This window comes from Camponotus floridanus, unplaced genomic scaffold (genome assembly GCF_003227725.1).
Source record: "Camponotus floridanus strain SB8 unplaced genomic scaffold, Cflo_v7.5 scaffold98, whole genome shotgun sequence".
NCBI classification, from domain to species: domain Eukaryota; kingdom Metazoa; phylum Arthropoda; class Insecta; order Hymenoptera; family Formicidae; genus Camponotus; species Camponotus floridanus.
In genome coordinates, this window is record NW_020229869.1 from 276,135 (window position 1) to 299,944 (window position 23,810).

At 35.6% G+C, this 23,810-nt stretch overlaps 3 protein-coding genes across 5 annotated transcripts in view; 2 read left to right on the forward strand and 1 right to left on the reverse strand.

The window, feature by feature from the left end:
- Positions 1-5,743, reverse strand: LOC105248482 (sialin). Of its 3 annotated transcripts, none has more exons than XM_020026645.2 (9): positions 4,907-5,121; positions 3,891-4,096; positions 3,405-3,626; positions 3,166-3,250; positions 2,784-2,950; positions 2,406-2,555; positions 2,027-2,159; positions 1,522-1,775; positions 1-484 (listed from the first exon to the last, which is right to left on the reverse strand). In XM_020026645.2, exons 1-9 carry the CDS (start codon positions 4,989-4,991, stop codon positions 191-193), a joined length of 1,596 nt encoding a protein of 531 aa, XP_019882204.1. In that variant the 5' UTR covers positions 4,992-5,121; the 3' UTR covers positions 1-190. The 3 variants fall into 3 exon arrangements, with proteins under 3 accessions (XP_019882204.1, XP_011251596.1, XP_011251597.1); XM_011253294.3 differs by lacking the exon at positions 4,907-5,121 and adding an exon at positions 5,507-5,743 and having other exon boundaries at positions 2-484; XM_011253295.3 differs by lacking the exons at positions 3,891-4,096; positions 4,907-5,121 and adding an exon at positions 5,507-5,742 and having other exon boundaries at positions 2-484.
- Positions 5,744-6,626: 883 nt separating this feature from the next.
- The window catches only part of LOC105248481, a 77,129-nt gene continuing 59,945 nt past the window's right edge, over positions 6,627-23,810 (forward strand). The window contains exon 1 of the mRNA XM_025415125.1: positions 6,627-7,067. The gene's annotated coding sequence lies outside the window, so the exon portion shown is untranslated. The remainder of the gene's footprint in view (positions 7,068-23,810) is intronic.
- LOC112639888 lies at positions 17,235-18,848 on the forward strand. Its single transcript, XM_025415126.1, has one exon. The coding sequence runs from the start codon at positions 17,753-17,755 to the stop codon at positions 18,599-18,601; it is 849 nt and encodes a 282-aa protein (XP_025270911.1). The 5' UTR covers positions 17,235-17,752; the 3' UTR covers positions 18,602-18,848.

A 23,810-nucleotide genomic window follows, 5' to 3' on the forward strand; every position in this document is an offset into this window, starting at 1 on the left:
CATCATATAAATATATAATTCTTACTTTTAACATATTATATACATTCATCGCGTTAATCACGCGTATACAATTATTGTATAGTTTTCTCTATCGTGATAAAAAAAACATACGAAGCGATAGGGCGATTATCCTTGACGTAAGGGACATGTAAAAAATGGCACGGAGAATTTGTACGCTGGCGGTGGCCATTCAATTAGAGGTCACCGAGATCTTGGAATGAATAGACGCGGAGCGAGGCACGTTCTTCAGACTCTCGATGTCATCGTCCAACGCGTAGGGCCCGAAAGGCTCGGTCTGCACGCCCACGTCTTCGTGATCGAGCTCGAGGGCGTCCTGCTCGTAAATTACATCGTGACTCCGCGGTCTCGCCACCGATGGGATCCACGGTTGCGGAACGCCTTTGCCGAGCGCGAGAAAAACCGCAGCGGTCGTTAACAGAACGACGGATGCGACACCGAACACCAATCGCCAAGAGCCAGCGATCTGAAACAGGCGACGCCGTTCTCTTCGCAATTAGCGTCATTTACGTCAAACCTAAATAAGGCGACAGATTGCAAAAGCAAGTTGAAATGATCGCGATTGACGAAATTAAAAATCTGAATTTCCTCAATATTGCAACGCGGTCTCGCAGCTGCAATTGTCACTTGAGGGATATAGAAATTGTACATTATGCATTTACAAAAATTTACGCAATAGAGTTGAAAAAAGTCTTTAAGATTTAGATAAATCCAGACTCCTTTTCATTTCAGAATTATACTAATCATTTTTTATATTTGAAAACAATAAATTATTAAGAATTTTTTGTACCTATTTTCAAAATATTGAGAATTTAATGAAAATTGTACAGAATGTCCTTACATATGTTTAGAATCTTCAGTACAATTTTCAAATCGAGTCACTAAAACGTTTACAAGTTATAAGGATTTTAATTTGCACCGAATTAACATGTGTTCTTATGGGAAACGTATAACCACGTAGATTCAAATGACAAAAACACATGGAAATAATTCAGTATTTGTTTAAAATTTGCAAAAGTTTCGATACAGAGGAAATATTTGATCAAATAATATTATACAAATACTAACTGGTTAAAAAGATATTAAATATAATTCAATAAAGTTAGCCATGTATCTGTCACAAGGCGAAATTCTCTGCCAAAGTTAATCATTTCGATTAACAAAATTCGGAATATTTCAGTAAAAACGCAATAAATATTAAAAAATACATCTCTGCACTGTAGTTAAAATCAAATTGTAATATTCCACAAAATTTCTTACTCAAAATACACCAAAAATGGATATATCGTCAATATCGATTTCAGCTACTTTTTGTTAGGATTGTACATACAAAGCATCCTTAAATATTTAACGAAGAAAGAAAGAAAGGAACAAGACGATCAAGATTTAAAAAAATACAAGAACCGCTCAATTTTCTTACGCAATCAACTTCCTACTATCACGAAATTTAGCGCGTTACATTTATACGGGCAGTGTCATGTCCGGTGTAATAATACGACTTACGGAGCCATGAAGAGCCTGGGTAACGAAGTAATTGGCAGCCAGTAGTCCCGCGGCGCCCAACGTGGAGCAGAGAGCGCACGCGGCCGCGGCACACGCCGGCGATTCCGCAGGTGCAAGATCGGCTATAGCCGCGAGTGCACCGGCCGGCGCGGTACCGGAAACGAGAAGGGCCGCTATTCCCAGCCAGGCGGCGCCCAGGGCCTGACATCCGGCGTAACCGGCGACGAACAGAAGTGCCGCGGGGATGAAGTGCGCTGGTCACATTTAATATTAAATATTGAAAATATTAAGGCCGGAAAGAGAAAAGAGAAAAGACACGATCTCTTCTCATTGTAATTTGACACTAAATTTAGATATGAATGCTTTCATTCAAAAATCTAGTTAAGAACGAAGAAGGAAATAAGTTTAGAATATAAATTAACTTGACATAAATTAACTTGACATTTCTTATACGCGCTTCTCTCAGATATAATGCCGTTCACAAAGATTCACGTATGCAATGCACCTGTGTAGACGACCAACTTTCTCGCCGTGGTCGTGGATACTATTTTAGACTCGCGAACGTGATCCACCAGAAGACCGCAGGTCAGCGCAGCCATGAAATGACCGATGTGAGGTAACGTGGTCAGCACCGAGTCCTGAATTGGATCACAATTTATTGTTAGCAACCAGGCGAGACTCGTTATTGCGCTTGCAGCTGTTCCGCAATATCGATCGGGAATGAAATTCAACCTCCGACTTGTATCCGATATATAATTACGTAATAATAACAAAATTTGTATCTCCTCTTTTTCCGCCTTTTATTCTTTCATATTTTTATAGCTTCGTTTCTTCATCGATCAAAAAGTGTTAAGATAATGATCATACAATTCTAGCCAACTTACGTTAGCTGTAGAGAAGCCATATATGAGCTTCAAGTATTTCGTCATGCCAAGAGCGAGCGTCGCGTCGCCCCATTGATTGCCCATAGTCGCTACTGCGGATGCCCAGACGGGTACAGATCTCAGTAGCTTCCCCCATGGTATCACAGCCGCCTGAGTGTGTGATTATCAGTATATACGTAAAATAAATGTGTCGCAGATGCTAATTAACAGATAGAAAATTTAGAATCCGTATAAGGTTTATACATTCTCTATCTCAGCAATCTTTTATGTATAATTCATTTATGCCGGACATGCTATAATTTATTATACAAATCTAAATATTATATAAATATTCATATTCGTGACGAGCTCGCTAAACTGCCCGGAAATGAGGCTTACGTTTGTATCGTGTTGATAGGACTTTGGTGTATCCTTGACGAATCGACCAAAGGCGAAATACCAGCACAGTGCCAGAAGAACCAGACCGTAACACAAAGAATCGCGGCCAAACATTCGCACCACCGCGGTGCCCAACCATCCGGTGAGGCAATAACCTACGCTAACAGCTTAAGGAGGACGGGAATCAAGATTAGTCAATTAATCACGTTTAGCGTGCGGTGGAAAGTTTTCGAAAATATCCTGAAAAGGTCGTGGTGTGTCTTCCCAAATGTCCTTCTTACAAAACAATACTTGAATAAAAAATCGGAGAGCTTATTACACTCGTCCCGCTCTTTATTTCTCATTGAAAAAACCGCCGCGTTATTCGCAACCACAAGCATACCTGCGTAACAACTGAAGTACCAGCTTCTGTGATTACTCTTGAACCACGTCATAGCCAGCATGTGAGCAGCGGGCATAGTCGCGCCCTGCAAAAGATGATCATGATAATTTCGCAATAATTTTCCCGCGTCTCACGTTCGCGTGTGCGCTGTGTTTTATGATGCGAAATCTCACGTAACTCTCGTTGCATCTAAAAGCATCTAAAAAGATGACGTCAATAGAATCTCCGCGCCGACTTACGGTGCATAATCCTTGAAATAAACGAAGTGCAACGTGCGATGGTCCGCGCCAGGCAGCGGGTACTAACAGAGACGCTACACAGGCACTGAGAACCGCTCGTGAGAACACCATAGAGGGCCCGGATCGACCCCATACCAAGCACCCTCCGAGAATCGGACCGGCGACCTGTCCCCATAAAAACGCCTCGCGCATGTTCGATTCCGCTCGCTCCTCCTGCGGCAGCTGTCATTCATAAAATGAATTATAAATCATCTTCCTGTCGTTTTATTAAACGCGCTTCTATCTTTCACACATTTCCCCCTTGAAATTGCTTAAAGATTTAATGATTAAAACAAATGTGAAACGAAGCAAAATCACATTTAGAATTAATCTCGCTTAATTTAGATTGATAAAAATTTATTAGGGAAATAAAAAAATTGAAAAAATGTATGTTAAATTTACTATTAAAGGAATGCATCTTCAAATATGAAGCTTGAGAAAATATACCTCCATAAATATAATCTCAAAGTCCTCGGTGCGATTGCGGCTGGTGATATTGACCAGCATGTCACAGTGCCAAGACGTATCAATGATGGCATGATTGTCTTTTTGATTCGCTAGTAATGCGACGGAGGAACTGACTTCGACCGCACCGCAAAGTGCAAATCCAACTGCGACCAACGCGGCGACGATGTGTCGCGCTCGTACAGCCGCTAACGAATAATAATATAATTATATAATAATCGCAATTAATTTGATAAAATCGCCAGTAACAAGTAACTCTTCAACACGTCAAATTGCTATTAAAATTCATTATTAAAACATTTTGAGCATTTTTAGAACATTTTTGAACTTAATTAATTATGATCGCATTGTGTTAATAAACATCGTAAGACAGAAATATTTTATCACCTCAAATTAATAAAAATTAATAAAATTAATAAAAATTAAAATTTTGAATGTAATTAAAAAATTCCAATAATCCTTTTACTGTTGAATTTTTTCTTGACAAAAATTATCAAATAAAATAATATTGAATAACGATAGCTTACAAATTATATCAAATTGAAATTGATAATTTTTATAGAATCGTATTCTCGACAAATTCGTGAGATAATGGCAGAAGAAATGTTCATATGCATATGTATGTACATCCATTATCGTAGTCTCTAAATATTCGAGCACTGTTTGATTTTGATAACTTACTCAAACGGCTGATACAATCATATCTATGTATCAGTTCTAAACTGAAAAAGCACTTCTCGACTGATTTTTAATGTCAATGAATGATAATATTGATATTAAAATTGTGTACATTAATATGATGCAAATAACATGTATATATAACATATACATGTATATACATAATTACAATTTTTAGATTAAAATAAATTAAATCTATATATTGTATCTCTAGAGGTCTATTTGCATCGCGAGATTATTTAAGGTTTGACCGCACGAGATAAAATTAAATCTCACGTGATGAGAAATAAAATTAATTAAAATTAATTTTATTAACGAACCTCGAACTTCTTGCGCAGCGAGCTTTAATTGACAACTGCCATGTTTAACGAACTGCACGCTACCTCTTTTGACGAAGTCTGCCATCTCACAGAACTCAAAAATAATGAGACCAACAACGACATCTCGCTCTTATCACTCCCAATGTTTGATTCTTCGCGCACTATCTCTCCACTACTCCAATATATTTCAGGTGACCTCGACTTTGGCTCGACGGTATAACGCAAATAGCTAATATTTTTCGATAACACAATGATCGCGTTATTAATTCTTTGAATAGTGTAAAACAGAAAAATAATTATCTCAACACTGTGATACAAGTCTATTTCATTTAATACAGATAGATTGATTATAATTAATCAATTTTAAGGCTAAAATACATCATACCATAATTTTACACAGTACCTATTTTGAATAATTAATAAATCATTCTGTTTAACTATATGTCGCGAGATATTGATGAATTATTTCCTGATTACTTCATTATTGATGAATTATTTCATATTATGAATTATTTCAATTATTGATGAATTAAATCGTAAATAATACACCGAGAATTCCGGAAAATATTGCCGAAGGAAGTCGATTGGGAGCACACGTACCTCTGACCTCGAGTGCCGCGTGTCTCAGCTGGACGCTACCGCGTTTGAGACGAACCAACGCCGCCATCGTCATCAATCGAGCTGGCACACTGATTGCGTTTCCATGATGTAAGATCGATACTTTAGGCACATGTCGGAAAATTCGCGGCTTCTTTCCGGTCGCTTTTACGCCGAGCAATACTAGCGGAACAGTGAGTTATGCGAGCCATACTGGTCATCTGGCAGATGAGAGTGAATGAACATCTCCGTTAACGAGACTTGATACAATAAGTACCTATGCCGGTCAGCCTTGAAGTACCGTGTGCACGAGGTCCGCCTCATAATATTTTCCCCACATCGACGTGTTAAACGATGTCAAACTTCAACACCAACAAAGATCTCTATAAACGTTGTACTTTTTTAATCCTATCACGATGTGTAATTTAATAATAAATATTATTAAATGTAATTAATGCATTAATATGTATAAATACTATTACACTTGTACAACGAGAAATATTTTTTTTTTAATATATCATTGAAAATTGTAATAATTGTTTGTAAGAATTGTAATAATATATTTAGACTCTATTCTCCCTGTTTGTCAAAATAATATTTCAATATTGATGACGCATCAAAATTTCATTTGATTAAAAGATAATTGAATCAATGTATATATAGTTTTGAAAATTCTCGATTAGAAAAATGAAAAATCGTTTTCTCTCGTCTTTAATGCGAGTCTAATAAATGGTTTATGTATACATCACTATGATGTAATTAATGTAATAAATTACTCAAATCGAGAAAACTATCGATAGCTGGTAACGAAGGAAACCTGGTTAAGAGTCTCTGCTGCGAATATTCTGTCTATGAACCTACAGACATACCACGATGATACTTTAAGACGTTGAACAGTCAACCATCCGTCGTTCATGGCTCGCGTTACCAACGACCAATCAACATCAATCGACTATAGACTCAACAGCAAAACCTGGGGGGCCTGATCTACGAGGCGCCTTGCACCAAGTCCCAGCAGGTCGCGCAGCAGAGACTCAGGTCCCCTTCCCTGTCCCTAAACCTGCCACCAGCGGGGACCAGCAGGATACCACCTGCGTAGCGATTGGTCAGTTTGCAGGCAGGTCAAACGGCAAACACGTCACATCGGTCGGTGTTTGTCACACTTACCTGCCGCTTCGGAATAAAGCGCGCAATTCTCGCGGTCCCGCATTTTTCGCGTCTTGCTCGCGGCAAACGGCACGTGTGACACGACGTGTCTACGACATATAATCCTGAACGGTAATCTCAGACAAAGTGCGGGAGAGCGCGAAACGACGCGCTCAAGGGGGACTGTGAAGAATCCGAGTTACGCCAGCGCCGAGGATTACTTTTCAAACGAGCGCAGGACAAAATGCGGCGTGTCAGCGCACCCGGGTAATTTGACGTGTGCAACGTGCGGTATATATTTCCGTACAGTGTTATCATATTGTGTTATCATATTTGTGCTCTCTGGGGGTCTTTCACACAGACGATCGTCGCGACGGTGAATATCGGGAGAGGTGTCGCGGCACGAACCAGCGACGAGGTGAGTGGACTCCGTTTTGATTGCGTTTTGACCGTTTGCTCTACGGTTAAGTTAGGTATCCCGCTGGGGTCCCGACAACGCATCTCCCTCGACACCCCCCCCGTCCTCCTCCGCCTCCACGCCGCCTCCTCTCCGGCCCCTCGCGAGCGTTCCGATGCGAACAATACGGCCCTCCGAGAGATCAGCAAAGGGCATTCGGGTCCATTCCAATCGAAAGGACTCCTTTGAACGATCGGAATGCGTGCCGGCGTATCTCCTTCATCTCCGCTCCTTCTTCCACTCATCCGGATCCCTTCTCCATCTCGTGTTCTCATCCACTCTCATTTCACTCTCGCCTTCGCTCCGTGACTCTCTTGAGAATTTTTGTCTTGCTTGATTTATTTTCAAGCTAGTTTTAATACCAGTTTAAAGACTCGCGTTAATCTCTAACTTTTTCCTTGACGATTTCCCTATCCTACTTTAACGTGAAAACGCTTTTCCTCTCTCTCTCTCTCTCTCTCTCTCTCTCTCTCTCTCTTTCTCTGCCAATTGTAATTATAATTCTTATACTCGTCATTAACATTCTTGCTATCGCTACAGTTCCCGTTCTTGTAATTGCTTCGATAATTTCGCAGAAGATGCTAACGAGTTCCTCTATTTTATTTTATTCTCGCATCATCATATTTACACTTAGTAATTAATCACGCAGAAGATTATTGCAACGTTAATAACACATTATTATATTATTATATTATAAGTAAATAATATTTGATTAATTTTTTTTAAAGAATTTAGATATACATATCGAGAGTTTTATGAAATTCCCTCTTTTTCATATCGCGCGATTCTACTGTCCCTTTTCCCTTTCTCCTCTCCCCCCATTCTTTTGGAATGCGCCTCTCGAGAATCCCGACATATTTCTGGTAGGATCATCCGTAACAGGTTCCCAGCTAGAATTTCGATCTCCCGTTTATGTTTGCTAGAAATACGAGCGGTTTCATAAGAATGCGGCGCGCCGATTGTCACTTTTAAAAAGCAGCAATCTAAACGACAATAAAAATCCGCGGGAGTGCACAAGTTTGAGTAAACGCGCCGGGCTAATTAATAATATATAATCATAGGAAATTTATGAACTTTCATCCTCATACTTGTACCGGTTTACTTGGCAACTATAAATACTGTTATCTCTCGCTCACGTAGATGTATTCAAATGATAATCCTTGAAAGTTGCCATTCATCAAAATTAAGTTAATCATAATAAGTGTATCTTTCCACTTTCAAATAACATTAAAAGAAAAATAGGATATTTTAAAAATTAACGAAATTAACGAGAGGTGTTTCTTAGATGCAATAATATTGCTAAATCATATATTTTAATAATCAAGTCTTGTGTTAAACATTTTAATAAAGCATCGCTGAGAACCACTTCACATTTATTATTAATCCATTTTCTAATCAAGATATCGTCGCTTTTAATATTTAAATCTATCGTATAAATCATCTAAATCAATCTATCTTTATTTATCATAATAGAAATCTAAATTGTGTTATTGTAAAAGTAAATATCTCATTTTCTTGCGTCAGTTTTAGTTTGAATGTAGCGAATAGAAATAAATCTTTATAAATTCTTGCAATGTTTTCACTCCGCATAATATAATGATTATTCTATTTATATCAGTACAAATGCATAAATCTGCGCGAAACTGTCACGGCGAGCGGATCCGGGCGACGTAACCGGAGCAGTTTCGACGTGCGGCGACCTTACGTGCGTCGTAACGCACCGTTGTCGTACGTGCTTTGAAAATCACGCACACACGAATACCGTTGCATTAAGGTCGTTCACTTATATACCTACCTAGCTGCCTACCGGCTGCGATGCGGCACAGGAAGAGCTGCTGGTGTTTGTGCGCGACGAATCGCGGAAGAAAATGAATACGTTTGAGAGACGCGTGTCTCTCTTTTCAACGCGGATCACTTACAACTTTACAACGCTCCCTTTTTTTTCGCGAGTTGCCATTTCGGCCAAAACTCACGTACGACGACTTCGAAGCGAAAGTCCGGGAGATCTGCTAGAAACCTGGCAAGATCCTGCAACAATCTTTACGTGACACCTCGATCTCATTGTTGATGGTCACGTTTGAACGCGTACGTGCTTCGAGAAAATATCGTTGCATCATAATTTAATTTAGACGTAAACATGTTGTTGGCACGATCTCTTTATAAAAACATCTTACTACGAACATGAAAAAAAATGCTCCTCTGGCAATGTTTCATTTTACTGATTGTGAGATGATAATGTACGTGGAGTAAGGAAAAGGAACATTATTCTGTTATAAATTTATGTAAAATTCTACGGAATATAAAGCAATATTACAAGTACGATAATGTTGATAAAATCGTTTAATCGTATCATCTATCATGTGTATAAAACACTCGCAAAATAATTTAAAGTTACATAATAATGGAATTATATTGTGCACAATGTCGCGGAAATTTGACGAAAAGATCGCCATCCTGTTCATTGGAATTACATGTTACACAATAAATTACATAATTCCGTGATCGAGTAGCTTTAAGAACGAATGCAATGCAGGTATTATTCCTTAAACATGTTTGCCGGTTGAAATATATGAAAATACCAGGAAACGGAATCTCGTGCGAGTAACTTGTAAATCAGTTCCGCATATTTTTAATCCTCAAAGTATCAAACGAAGTGAAACGCGCACTTTCAAACTGTAGCGTTATTCGCGAGTATAAATCGCGTCACACCCCAAATACGTGATATCCTCGCGAAACCCAATTAATTACGCCGACGATTGTAAGCCAATCTGATAATTTTCCTAGAAAATTCATTATAAAGTAAAATTCGCGAGACATATGCGAAGAAGGACACGACGATACAAAAGTGAAACTAGATTTTCTCTAGTGCCGATTCAATTCGCAGCGTGCGAATTGCTTTACGGTCCATTTGCGTGTCTTCCCTAATTACTCCGAAAGTCCACTCGTTCTCGTCAAGCTTGAAAACGGAAGAAAAAATTAAGAATTCCGGACTACTTTCTTTTTGCTGATTCTGAGACTATTAAGTTGAGAAAGTAGAGCTGAACTCTTTGATGCGATCGAGAATCTATTATACGCGATTGTTTCGAGAAAATCTTGTAAAACACGTAAGGAATATCTTCTATACATGCATTATTTTTTTATGATAGATGCATTTTCTCTCATCGACATTTCAATAAAAAAATTATCGCTTTTTGCAACATAAAATTAAGAATTCAATCACCAACGCGAGCGGGAAATCCTCTAAGAAATTAATCTTTTAGAAACAGTCACGCGGAAACTAAAATTTCTAAGGAAGTTTCTGAGACGTGCTGTAGATAAATAGCTTTGCTGAGATGCAATAAAGCAAGGTATACAAGCATAAAAAAGTCATGCAACGTAGTAAAAATTGAATAAATGATTCATGAAAATGCGAGAGAGGAGAACGCTTGAAACAAATTATCGGATCCTGTGGAAAATCGATCCTGTGCATAATTCGAGTTGATGTATACTTTTCGAAACATTTAAAGTCTTAAATATGTCGAGCGATATAAACTTGATACTAAGCGCAGGTATTAAGAATTCTCGTCGAGCATTTCGAGAACTTTGAGAAAGGAAGTTTGCATATCGCATCTAACGGTAAAGTTGCAAATTTTAGAGGCCTATTCGCGCGCCAAAGTCGTTTGCCGAAGAGCAATTTGCTTAAAACGGGCAGCGCTACAACGCGCTATTTTTACATAGCCGAGAATGCAATTTAAATAATAACTCCCATGAGAGTGTGTTCTATAATTCATAATTATAATTACTTCCGCATACGATCTAATATCTGATGCACTTTCATCATTGATCGCATCATTGAAGTCGACAATATTTCTCACCATGATTTCAGCATCGCAAAGAAGGTAATGAGATAATGACGTAATGCGTCGATGCAGTAATTAATGCTTTTAATTAAAATGAAGTCATCCATAGAAGGCAACATATTTTTAAAAATTTGTTTGGTTGAAATAATTTTTTTACAACATTTATATGATTGCCTTGTTTCTACTCATACATATATTGATCGTAAATATTGATCGTAATATTATATTAATCATAAATACTTAGTAATGTATTTTGTCAATAACGCGTAGTCATCTGAAGCGTCATATGTTATGATACTGATACATCCAATGACTATTCGAAACAGAAAATCGTTAGGCTTAGAGAGTGTATTTAAACAAAATATTTTGGATACAGAATTTTAGTTATTATTGTATGTAGAAAAATATATAGTGCAATATAGAATCATTCTCAAGAGATTTTGCATCACACGATACAAGATTATTTATGGGGATCTAGAAATTCTTGAGCGAGATGCTCATTGACTATTAGAAAAGCTTCTCACCGTCCGATTGGCAATTTTCTTTGCTATATGCGATGGAAGCGCGTGTCGTGACAATCAGAGAAAACGCCTAAATGGTTTGACATTCTGGAATTCAGTTGAATCCTTCGCATAAGGCCATAACATCAATAGTCACGCTGCATTTACTTTGACAAAATTTTTCGAATTTTTTGGAATTCATTCTTTTTCTGTGTCACGAAATGCTATGCGTGAACTATGAATAAGCTGATGAAATGAAAAAATAAATCAACAGCTCTGGAATGTTTTTATCTGTTAGAATTTTCAGAGATCATAGCGTCCCGCTCTAATAATGCTATTTATTTTATTTTCACCTTGAGAAAATAATATAGCAGAATAAAATATATTAAAAAATTTATATAATATATAATAAGAAAAATATAATATATAAAATATATATATAATAATAATAATAATATAATATATAATATAATATATATATAAAATATAATATATATGATATAAATATAATACTAATAATTGCAATACTAATAATACTAATAATTATTATTATTTTAGAAATGTTCGGAGATTCATTAAAAACTTTATATCCTACAAAAGAATTGCATTTGACACGAGCTTGATACAAGATTTTTAATTTTTTAATAATGAGCAAGATGCTCTCGATAAAAATCACTTTGAAATTTTGTATATCGAATATCGATGTGTTCTATGATGCGGATAATACTTTCGGAGAAAATTGCATCGAACATACCAGGTCACCCGCCGCTGTCAGTGGGAAATACATCTATGATCCTTTGGCATTATCGGCGAAACGAAGTACTGGATAACCGTGTTACGAGTCAATCTCTCCGCCAAGAATAAGCAAGTCCCTGGAGGGCTTTGATGGAGACGACGGGAATAGTTCTTATTCCGGTCGTGTAACATTCCGGATGAATCCATTTCGCATTCGCATTTTAGCTTTATTTCAATGATCTCTGCCTATAAATCGCGAATGCTTTATAATAATGTCACGAATTAATAATTTATTTCTTCTAATACGTACGACATTCTTCGTATTTATGAGTTCACTTAAAAATTTTCACTGCCATTCCAATTGAAATATTTGGAAAAAATTTTTCCGCATAAGTATTGCGAATAAATTCTCTCATTTTCGATGCGCGCTTGCAAGCTCCCTTATTTTTTTACATAAGCGTGGGTGTTTATTTCCAACGCATCTCGAGACAAATCTTTTTCCGATATCCCTTCGACAGGAAATTATATTTGCGCCAATATCTGAATAACTCTCTGTCATCGGAAGGTGTTCGGTGATGCGAATGTTCGTTTGCTCGCATTGTGGTCGGCACTCCACGCTATTTATACATGTCCTCTGAATAGAAGTAGGAACCGCGTGTATCTCTTCCGCTCACAATTTTAGATAGCTCGCATGATTAATCGAGTTTCTTCGCAAAGCACCATATGGAAAATGTTGCGTGCGATCTAATCGTTCGGAAGATGACAACGTCGAAATTCAACCTATTCATCGGTGATTTATTAAGCCGCTCGCGAGTGATAATTATCACAGATTGTGTATGTGATCATAAAATAACTGTTTAAGAGATTGCGCTATTATTCTACATACGAAATTATTTTACATAAGAAAAATATACTAGTGAGAATCAAGATAAACTTGATTATTGAACTTACAGTGAAAATCCGAGAAAAAAATCTGATTAAAAACAGCTTTGCATTTGCATTGCTTGCGTCCTTTTCCGATTCATCATATAGCTGATTTTTCATGTAAATCTAATAGCGAATAATCTATCTTTTAAAATAAGCTTTGTCTCTACCCTTATTCAAGATATTGCATATTTTTTATATTTAAATAAATGGAGAAATAAATAAGAGATCTATTCAGATTTTGGGTCATTTTAGTCACAATGTTTAGTATTATAGTATTATAATATTTAATACGATTTTTTCGTCACGTATATGTGACGAAATGTAATGTAAATATATTCAAAATTCATTCAGGAGATTATATACGGCATTATACATAAAGACTATAATACGATAGGTCATTTATACAGGAATTGTATAGTATTAAATTCACTGGAGATATTTTAAAATGTCATCACGTGTCTTGCGAGCTTTCGAGAACCTTCGGCTCTGCTGCGAAATCTTATAATGAGCTTATCAAGCCGAGAAGTCTTATATTGGCACGTCTCGTGGCAAAGTAGACGCGAAAAGTGGCAAACCGTTGCTGGCAGTTGTTGCGTAGGTCACGTTGTTGGGATTTCATGCTCCATAAAAAGACGTAAAAAAAGCGAGCTACTTGGAACCGAATCGTAACAAATTCACACATATCTGATAGATTGTCGGCAGAGATCAACATAACACGGTAAGCTTGTCGATTACAATTAAAGTGGTAGTAAAGAATGTTTTTTTTCGTAAACTTTAATTTTTATCCTACTTAGAAATATATAATCATATATATAATATTTCATTATATTTTTTTTAAATATCCTGGTTCATTTTAAAAACAAATTAAAATTGATAAAAGAATTATTACTATTATTAATAAATATTTATTGTATACATTAGATCTAAATAAAATACATATCTAAATATTTATTATATCTAAATAAAATATCTATCGTTAAGTTAAGATTGGATATTATGAAATATTCTTTATATTTTAGTAACCTTTAGTCGTGGGATAATCTTTAGCGCAACTTCACAGATAAACGCGTTAACGTTAAAGTTGATAAAGTCAGGTAGTGTTCTCTCATCTTCACAAACTCATCTTCAATTATAACTAGCCAAATATTTGATGAGGCGAGATATAATATTGATTCGATGATACAGCCTGAGCTCGCGAACTACGTTTATGTGTGATGCATGAAAGCAACGATAGAGAGATTAAACTTTCGTAACTACGCACACAACAGAGTGATTCCCCACTTACGGCAGAGGGATGCACCGAGAATGAGGGCTCGCCGGACGTATCACTTTCCATAGAAATGATCGCGAGCAGCTCCGGGCTGTCCTTTGCCGATAACTGTCCCGCCAGTTGCAATTTCCACGTTCATTGACCGCAAGCTCCGTTCCTCGCAACTGCGTTTCGTGTTACTTTATTGCGTACAGATTGCACAATAAGTGGTCCCCCGTGCACAGAAATTTAAACTGACTTTACTAGAATTTTATTTCGCTTCTTTTATATACATACATATATATATATATATATTATATATTATATATAATTTATAACGTGTAGTTTTCATTTACACGCGCATCGATCGTTTTTCGATAACAGAAGAAGCGTGTACCGATGCCTAGGAATAGGAATAATGATCGAGCCAACTTTTCAAACTGGATTCGCGACGGACGACTTTGGAAGTGGAGCATTGAACGACATTGTACTGTTACCTCATAGTGACCAACTTACCGTTCGTGACGTAACATACCTCCTTCGTGTACTCATTTAATTATGAAGTGAGCAATTATGCAACTATTGGTAACAGTCGGCAATGGACCTAGATCGATTTTCCTTTTCATTACGTTCTCAATATATCTCCTGTCATAAATATGACTTTATCAGAATTAGTTTATTAAAATAATTAATAATTATTATTCTGATTATTATAGATCAAAGGCAATAAACTTTTTTACGACTCCGATGTCTATAATGTAACGTTTTTAGTCATGATTTCATACGATTTCGCCACTCACAGTGAACAAACAACTTTTATCGGCCTTTTACTCTTCGTGACGAGGCACATGATGTCGGAGTGTTTGTGTGAACTGAAACAAATCAGTCGTCTATCGATTCGCTCTGCTTCTACCGGCGCGGCCCACCCTTTACGAATCATGAAAGCGTCGATAAGACGTGGCACGTTCTCTAATACAATTACAATCAATCGTTGGCCTTAATATGCTCTAACTTGAAATTTGCCACTCGCCCATTTTCGTCGAGCGAGCTTGCGAGTCATTGTGTCCCTATTATTCGTCGTTGGACTGTGAACAATAGAGTCAAATTTTGGTAACCAGACAGTCAGTCATTGGAAAGACAAAACGAGAGATTAAAATGGCGGAAAGAAGCGAAAAATAGAATGTTATTTGGAGATCGTGTTCTGAAGGCTGTCCTTTGTTGATTTTAAATTAATGAGTCTACGATCTTTGCAATTTGCTCGATAATGTAACTTTGATCTGTCAGAACCCATGTCAGAACCCATGTCGTTTTTGTAGCTCTCTTTTCTACATTCTCGATCGAAGGTACAGAGAGCGAGATAGGAATAGAAAAGTTGTTAAAGCTGCTTAAACTGCCACGGATCGAGCAAACATTAGCGAACTTTGAATCGCATGCACTTAATGTGAGCAAACATTATACGAATTGCAAATTTCTGTAACTCTTGACCACCTTGTAATAAATAGTATTGAATAATAGCGTTTTGTGAAATGAAACTTTTAATTTATTTTGTCACGCGATTTTAATATAAAATTATTACTTTAAAATAATTCCACCTAATATTTCATAAATTAAAGCCATTATTTTACGATATTTACGATATTTTATTTCGATCATGAATTCTTTCAATTAATAATTTCAATCTCGCACATAGTCGATTTATAGTCGAAAAGACCCCAAAAAAATGTAAAGCTCCTAACGTAAACTCGAAATTTGATCCGTTGATGGTCATCGCACCCACTCTCAAGTATGCGTATTTCTCTTGTGTGCAGGAATGCCGCGTGCGGCCGTGTTCACGCATACGCGTATTTCGAGGCAAGAGTATGTGTGTAGATGTTCTTGATCCCACTACATCCCACATACATCGGCTTCATTCTGAAGCCGATTATCGTAAATTATTACGTAATGAGACAACTTCCCTCAAATTTGCGACCTAAATTATTAATTGATAATCAATGTTACGTGGTGGTAATAATAATTAATGAGGCATAATAATCAATTTCTCGATTTGGATAGACAAAATCAAAATTCTGAACGTATAAAAGCGGTTTTAATGAAAATTCATAATATATATATTTCAGCGGCTCTCTTTAATTTTCTCGGCACATGTAAAAATAATTCTGCCTCTCGATTTCACACGATAATATTCGATAGAAACATTACATATCTATTTAATAAAAACATTATTTTCATTACATATCAGCAACTTAGTATGCGGAGCATCTTTATACTTCTACGATGTTCAACATTGAAATCGATACTTGCAGATGATCGCTGCATGGTCATTATGAAGAAACGCGGAAACAATGAGAACAAGGGTAGTAAGAGTCGTCAGAATGCAAATAATACAACGGAGAAGTCAGATTCAGGAGAAGTGAGTGATGATGACAATCAAAGCTTCGGGAACTGGCTTCGGTCCAGCACCGGTGTCGAAATGATGCGACTCTTCGTAATCGCAAATTCGATTTTGGTCTTTGTAACTATGGCTTGGCCGAATATGAAAGAATCCTTCAACATCATCAAAGATTATTTCGTAGGAGAAGAAGATTAAATTAATCAACGAAAGATACTTTGAAAATAGTTATATAAAAATCAGTTTTAAAAACAAGTGCATTTGTATAAGACAACATCTTTAACAATTATTATTATAATTATTACATATCTTTATGTTGACTTCATTTTTATTTTTTATGTCGTTGATTGAAATCTAGAGCATTATTTTAAATTTGGCATTAATATTAAAACAGATAAATATCGAAACTGATAAAAAATGGCAAATAATTATTAAAATTGATTGATTGCAACTTTGTAGAAATATTATTTATTGCTAATTATGTATAAATAGGATGTAAATAATTTATCCTATATTTTCATCTCATAGTAAGTAGTAGTATTTTAAGATTAACGAGAAAGCTATAGGATAGTAAGCGAGAAATAATAGTCAGCTTTCAAAAGATTTAATATTCTTACAAATACAGACGCCTGTCAGAACTTTTTTCAGGTGGCATTTGAAAGTCAGATGCACAGATCGTGATATTTGTGTAAGATAAAGCTCGTCTCTCGGTAGTTTTCTTGTTGCAAGTTCTAGAACTTGAAGGGATAAAAATGACGTAGAACTTTTAGCAAAATAAGCGAATAAAAAAACACAGTTATTAAATCTTAATTTTAATTTTAAGTTAATGTTGAAATCCAACGACTTAAATTTTAGAAAAAATATAGTCTTAACAACGTATTGCGTATCGATCTTGCTAAGGTAAACGATAAAATTATGATGCATCTATATATTTGAGACACATTATTATTTTAATTATATATATTGTATATTATATCTCGTTAATTAATTACAAACAGGACTTTATCATGTTAGCATTTGCTGTTCGCGGTGTAGTCCTACTCGGCGTGTTAAGCTGGTATAGCGCCACTGTATGGAGGATGATCGATGGTTATTTCAAGGACCAGTTTCGCGATTATTTACAGAACGAATATCACAAGCATCCGCAAATGAAAGTCGAAGTCGAAAGCATCAGGATCGTCGATAAGAGTCCCGTTCCGAGCGAATTAACCATCGAGTCGAGTCTGAAACACGACATCGCGGAGACCTACGGTCCTGACTTGTCTATGACTTGTTCGGTCGACACTTGTCAGCAAGCAATCGGAGCTTCGAGTGGAAAGTCGGAAGAGTCGGTGGCAGGTGGTACCGGCGAAAACGCGGCCGACACCGGTAAAAAGGTAAAGGAGAAGACTTTTCTAGGTCGATCAGAACTGGAAAGTAGGAAATCATTGAACGGCAACGACGCGAATGACGAAGAGCGCCAACCGAAGAATGTTGTCAATCGAAACGGCAATCATGAGAATGAAGCGATCAAGGAGTCGTCCTCATGTCGTCTCAACAAGAAGAAATTATCGAAAGCGTCGAAGGAAATCTTGAGAGAAACATCGCAGGGAAAGTCGAAGAAACGAAGAATAAATACAATCGTTCTGACGGATGCTGATTTCGCCGGAGCGAAGATCAGGAGCGATGCAAATGATTTTTCAGAGTTCGAAGAAGAGGAAAATCAGAGAATCCGCGAAGAAGGAATCCTCGTATCGGATTTGCCATTCAAGCCTAAAGCGGACATTGGCAACTTGGATAGGGTTACTGCAGAAGAGTTTTGTCCTCTGACCTTGGAGGACGAGGCTTCCTGCGGAGAAACCACCACGTGGCCATGACTACGCTTGATGCACATCGTTGCATTGTGGGATTGAAAGTGTTGGAGACTGCACGAGAAAAGTTATGCATTAACAGCGGGATCTCGAAAGACTAGGGACATGCTGAGAAGAGAAAGAAAGAGAAAACTGCGAGTATTATTATAATAAATCTATCCAATCAGTTTTGCAGTTCTATTAAAGACGCTAATGAGACAGATGCAATATGAAAATATTTTACATCTTTACGTTTTTATTGATATTTTATTTGCAACTCTTTTTAGTTCAATTAAAATGAAACAATAAAAACAAGATACGTAAAATCATATATTTTCAATAAACTATAGCAATTTCGCTATTTTTTATTTAGGAAGTTAATTAGATTTCAATTAGATACATACAATATGAAGTTTTGTTGATATATTTTATCTTTTTAAATCATATATAAAACACACATTTAATTCATTGTTTTTGCTACCGTAATTATATACAAATATATATAATAATATAATATATATAATATATATAATAAATCTTCTTTTTGCATTTCTTGATTGTAAACATAGTAGTTAAGAAGGAAATTATCACGCTAATTGAGGGTATGTTTTCGCTGCCTAAGGATATTTCCGAATCCAGGACAGACATACATAGGTAATTACGAGAATCGAATAGGGTCACTAAACAGCATCGCTGTCCTTTGACCTTGCGAGAAGAGATTCTACTTTAAGAGGAGAAACTATCGAATGACCGTGAGAAGTCAGAGAAATCGCAATGTACGGTGTCGTATTGGCTTTCAATGAGAAAATTGTAAAATCATGCGATTCGTCTGTAGATATCGCATGATGTGCGCTGTGAAGGATGAAATAAAAACAAATTGAGATGTAAGCTTTATGAACGTTATTATCACGTTACATAAAGATGATAAATACGTCAAGTATTATGACGTTAATATTAATTCACACGTGGGAATATAATCTTAAGAAAAATATAAGACCGAGGTAGTTTGTATATATTTTTCCTATTGTCGTGTTTCGCTTATTAAATCTACGAGTTGTTAATAATAAAATAATTATATTCTATGCTCTTACTAATTGCACCAACTCTGTAATTTCAATAAGAATAATTTCATGAAAATATCTATAATTTTGCATAGATTTTCCGAGAGACAGAGGAAATCGCATTGTCTCAAATAAATGAGATACATTTATTTTTCTCGCAATATATTTAAAAAAGAATATTTTCGTTGCATTATGTCTCTTCTCGTACTCGACTGAAACGATTTTGATTGCTATCATTGAAGTTAATGATTTATCAACGGATATACCAACGGTTCGTGCAAATCAGCTGTTCCGTTAGTGCAGTTAGACGCAAATGTACTCACATTAAGAAAATTCATTCATTATTATTGAACCGCAAGAATAATTTCTCAAGATTGTTCTAAATATTTTTCATCTTTTACACTTGTATATTTACATTATTCTTAAACATGCTTTTTGGTTCTTTCAATATTATTTCAAAAAATTTTATACACGAGTTTATGTGTATTATATAAAAGAAAAACTTTTCAAACGTTTTAATTCTCTTTGTTAAAAAATTTAATATGTTATTTTTATAGAATAGAATGATATAATATTAATGACAATTTTATAATCTGCAAACTTTGACGTTTATATAAAAGTTCATATATTATTTAAAATGTAATTTTATTTTAACGGCAAAATATAGAATTAAACGCAAACTATGTTGAAAATCCAATTATAATGATCGAAAGATGAATTGTAATATTTTGGTAGGTCGAGATTTTTGTTTTCTTGATGCAATATAATAATGTCGCGTATCGGTTTACATTCGCACGCATACTTGACGCCAACGTTTTTTGTTACCTCAAAGAGTCTTGTCAATTGACTGTGTAAATCGAAACAATTTACATTCGCCAAGCATATACGATATCGATTGCATTTTAAAGCAGTGACGTTTGTCGAACGTGCGCGAAGAATACTAATAGCGCTATTGAATTATAAATAACGATTATACAGAACGATTTACGTCAATTTCATTTGTCTCTCAAAATAACGAAATATTTTTGAATCATAATTATATAAAACAATTAATTTTTTGACTAATGATAATTTAGATCACATTCACAAAGTGTAATAATAAAATTAGTTTTTTACAAACCACTTATGATTACATAACTGATGAAGCACATATATTGTGAAATAAGAATGCTTTACTTTGCAGAAGGTGAAAAATGCTTCTGAATATTTATTTAAGAATATTCACAACATTCTAAGCACTATTCTAATAATAATACTCACTTCGAATTTCAAGAATGTATGATTACGACTGCATTACGTCACTGAACTATGCGGTGTAATAAAAATAACATTTATCTGTATCATTCCATCTCGAATTTCACATTAAACATGTGACAGAAGTAATATGATACAGAGAGAGAATTCTGAACATAAGATTTGCATGATTAAAATAGCGAATAATTAAATAATATAAATCAATGAAGATAAATCAAATTTCTCTAAAATTAAAAAAATGCAAATTTCTTCATTTATCGCGTAATCTTCGAGCGTTTAGATTAGATTCTACCTGCATTTACGTGACGAGAGATGCATTCCGATCCGCAATGTATGCACGCAGGTCGATGATCGAAGTCGGTGCATCGTGCACGGTATGTGGCGCGATGTGCTTGCCGCACTCTCGACAGATTTTTTATTCGAGCGTGTGTCGCGGACAGGAGAACGTGAGGAGTAATGCGAGTAATAATGCAATCGCGTTTCGCGATTTCAGCACCCGAGCGATTAGACGATCGTACACCGCGTTGCAATTTTACGAAGGCGTATTTTATGACGAAAAAAAAACATCAATCTCGAGGTCGTGAAAATCGCGAAAATGACCGCGGTCCGCAAGGACAGCCGTGACTGTTTATTTTTAATCGTTCGCCGGATATCCTTCTACGGGGAACGCCGCAAAAAAGTGTCTTTCTGCGTAGCGTAACGACGCAACATTTCCTCGCGCACATCGTAAGCACGGTGGGGGGGAAAAGGAAGGGGGGAATAACGTTGATAAGAACGCTCGCGAATGCAGGTAATTTCCTACGTAATTGAGAAGGTACACCGGCAATGGCCTCGTTACGGTAGCCACCGATTTCCGTAATGACTTCCGGCGCTCCGATTTGGCGCTACGTCTTTTTATCTGTTTTTCTCACAACAATAATAATGCTGGACGATAGCGCGACTCGCAAATGTCCCCATCTACTTCCGGGGATTGCTAGCGAGGAAGGTCGGGTTTTGTTAATCGCGTGACTTAGACGTGATGCGTATGTTACTTGCCTCGAGAATAACGATCGCTCTTATCGTACTCGTATATCTAATACCAGAAATCTCCTCTGCTTAAACACATATTGATATGTAAAATATATGTAAGTAGATTGACTACTTATTTTCCTGTTCTTACCTGCTTTTATAGAAGAAGACCTCCAGATATCTTATGCAAATATATGCAAAACACATGCTCACTCGCTTTAATATACGACTATTAATACAATATTGAAGTAAATCCAGAATAATAAAGATAAAGAAGAATCTGAAAACGCAATTAAAACGAAATCGAAATCGAGTGACGGCAAGAAAGGGTCTACGATGAGTTTATGGCAGTTTTCATTATAATCTTAAAAGCGTTGTTTCCCTTCCTATTCACCCAGGGCATAGCCGGCAGCTTCGTTAGAATTCCTCGTAATTACATTTCATCATTGACGCAAACTTCATCGCTGCTTCTTCTTAAAAGATCCTTGCGTCAATGTAAGTGCTAAACACTTTCATGATAGTCGCGAGACTTGATCGATATTAAAAAGAGTAGTGCAATAAGACTTGGCAAATTATGAAATAAAACGAAATCCTCCTTCCTCGTACAGTTATAATAAAAAAAACCAGTAATAAAGTTGTCAGATATTACACTATCTATTAACGTTTTCATTAATTATTATAATTTGCTTTATAAAAGTACAACATACAAATAATATAAATAATGCCAATAACATGTAACTATCAAAACACTTATCAATCTATCAAATTAGATCTAAGATTAATAATTATAAACTACTTAAAAAAAAGTTAAATTGCAATTCAACATATGTTTTCTGTTAATCAATAAAATTAAGATATACTTGTAACAATTTGTGAGATAATTATGATACGTATGATTTGATTTCATTAAAAGTTTATTATGTGAAGTTAAAATCTATTTTAAGTTTCCTAATCAACAATTTCCAACGTGACGATACATTTACGGAAATTCATCTTGTAGAAAAGCCACGCTTTATCTTCGTCGACTAATGCAATTAATCGATCGAACGAAAGTTGATCTCTATGAAAGAAGAGAAGATTACTGGTGCAGATAATTTATTTGACAGTTTATATCATAAAGTTTTATGAAACTATGCAATAATATCGACATAAATACATAATTTTTAAGAGTTTAATTTGAAAACATTAATATCTGTATCGTATTCTACGAGTGTAAAATAAAATTGATTTGTAAAAGATTGTGATGATAATTATCTACAAATTCTTTAATTTTTTATATCAATTAAAATTTCACATATATAAATAAATGTCATAGATTTATAAGAAAATCATCACTCTTAATCTTTTCAAAAGAATAATATTGCTCTATTTTTAGAATTATCAAATGAAAATGATTCTTAAGTTACTCCTAATTGCAAAAAAAGAAATTAGATTTCGTCTCTCTAGTTTTTATGTTGGCGGAACAAAGAAAGCTACTCGAGAAGAAAATCATTAATGAGCTGATCCGACGGAACGCTAAAGATATCTTTCCGTATATGATTTTACCTAGTTCTTAATTTGTTTACTCACAAACTCGTTTGCAAAAATAGAATATGGATTTTATGAAAATAGAACATGAATTTTCATTTCCTCAGCATTTATGATGAAAATGTGTCTATAAATATAATATAATTATATCGATATTAAAAAAATATTAATTCCATACAAGTTCTATAAATGAAAATATTACGGAAAAAATATTATGTATAATATGTTGTGTTGTCTTATTTATTTCAAATATCTTTAATATCATGAAGCTTTAATTGCAGCTTAAATATCTTATACGTTAGTACACTGCGATAATATTTATTTTTATAATTTATATAATTTTGTTACCTAAATCATTTTTGTAAGCGCGAAAGTGTCTATATCGC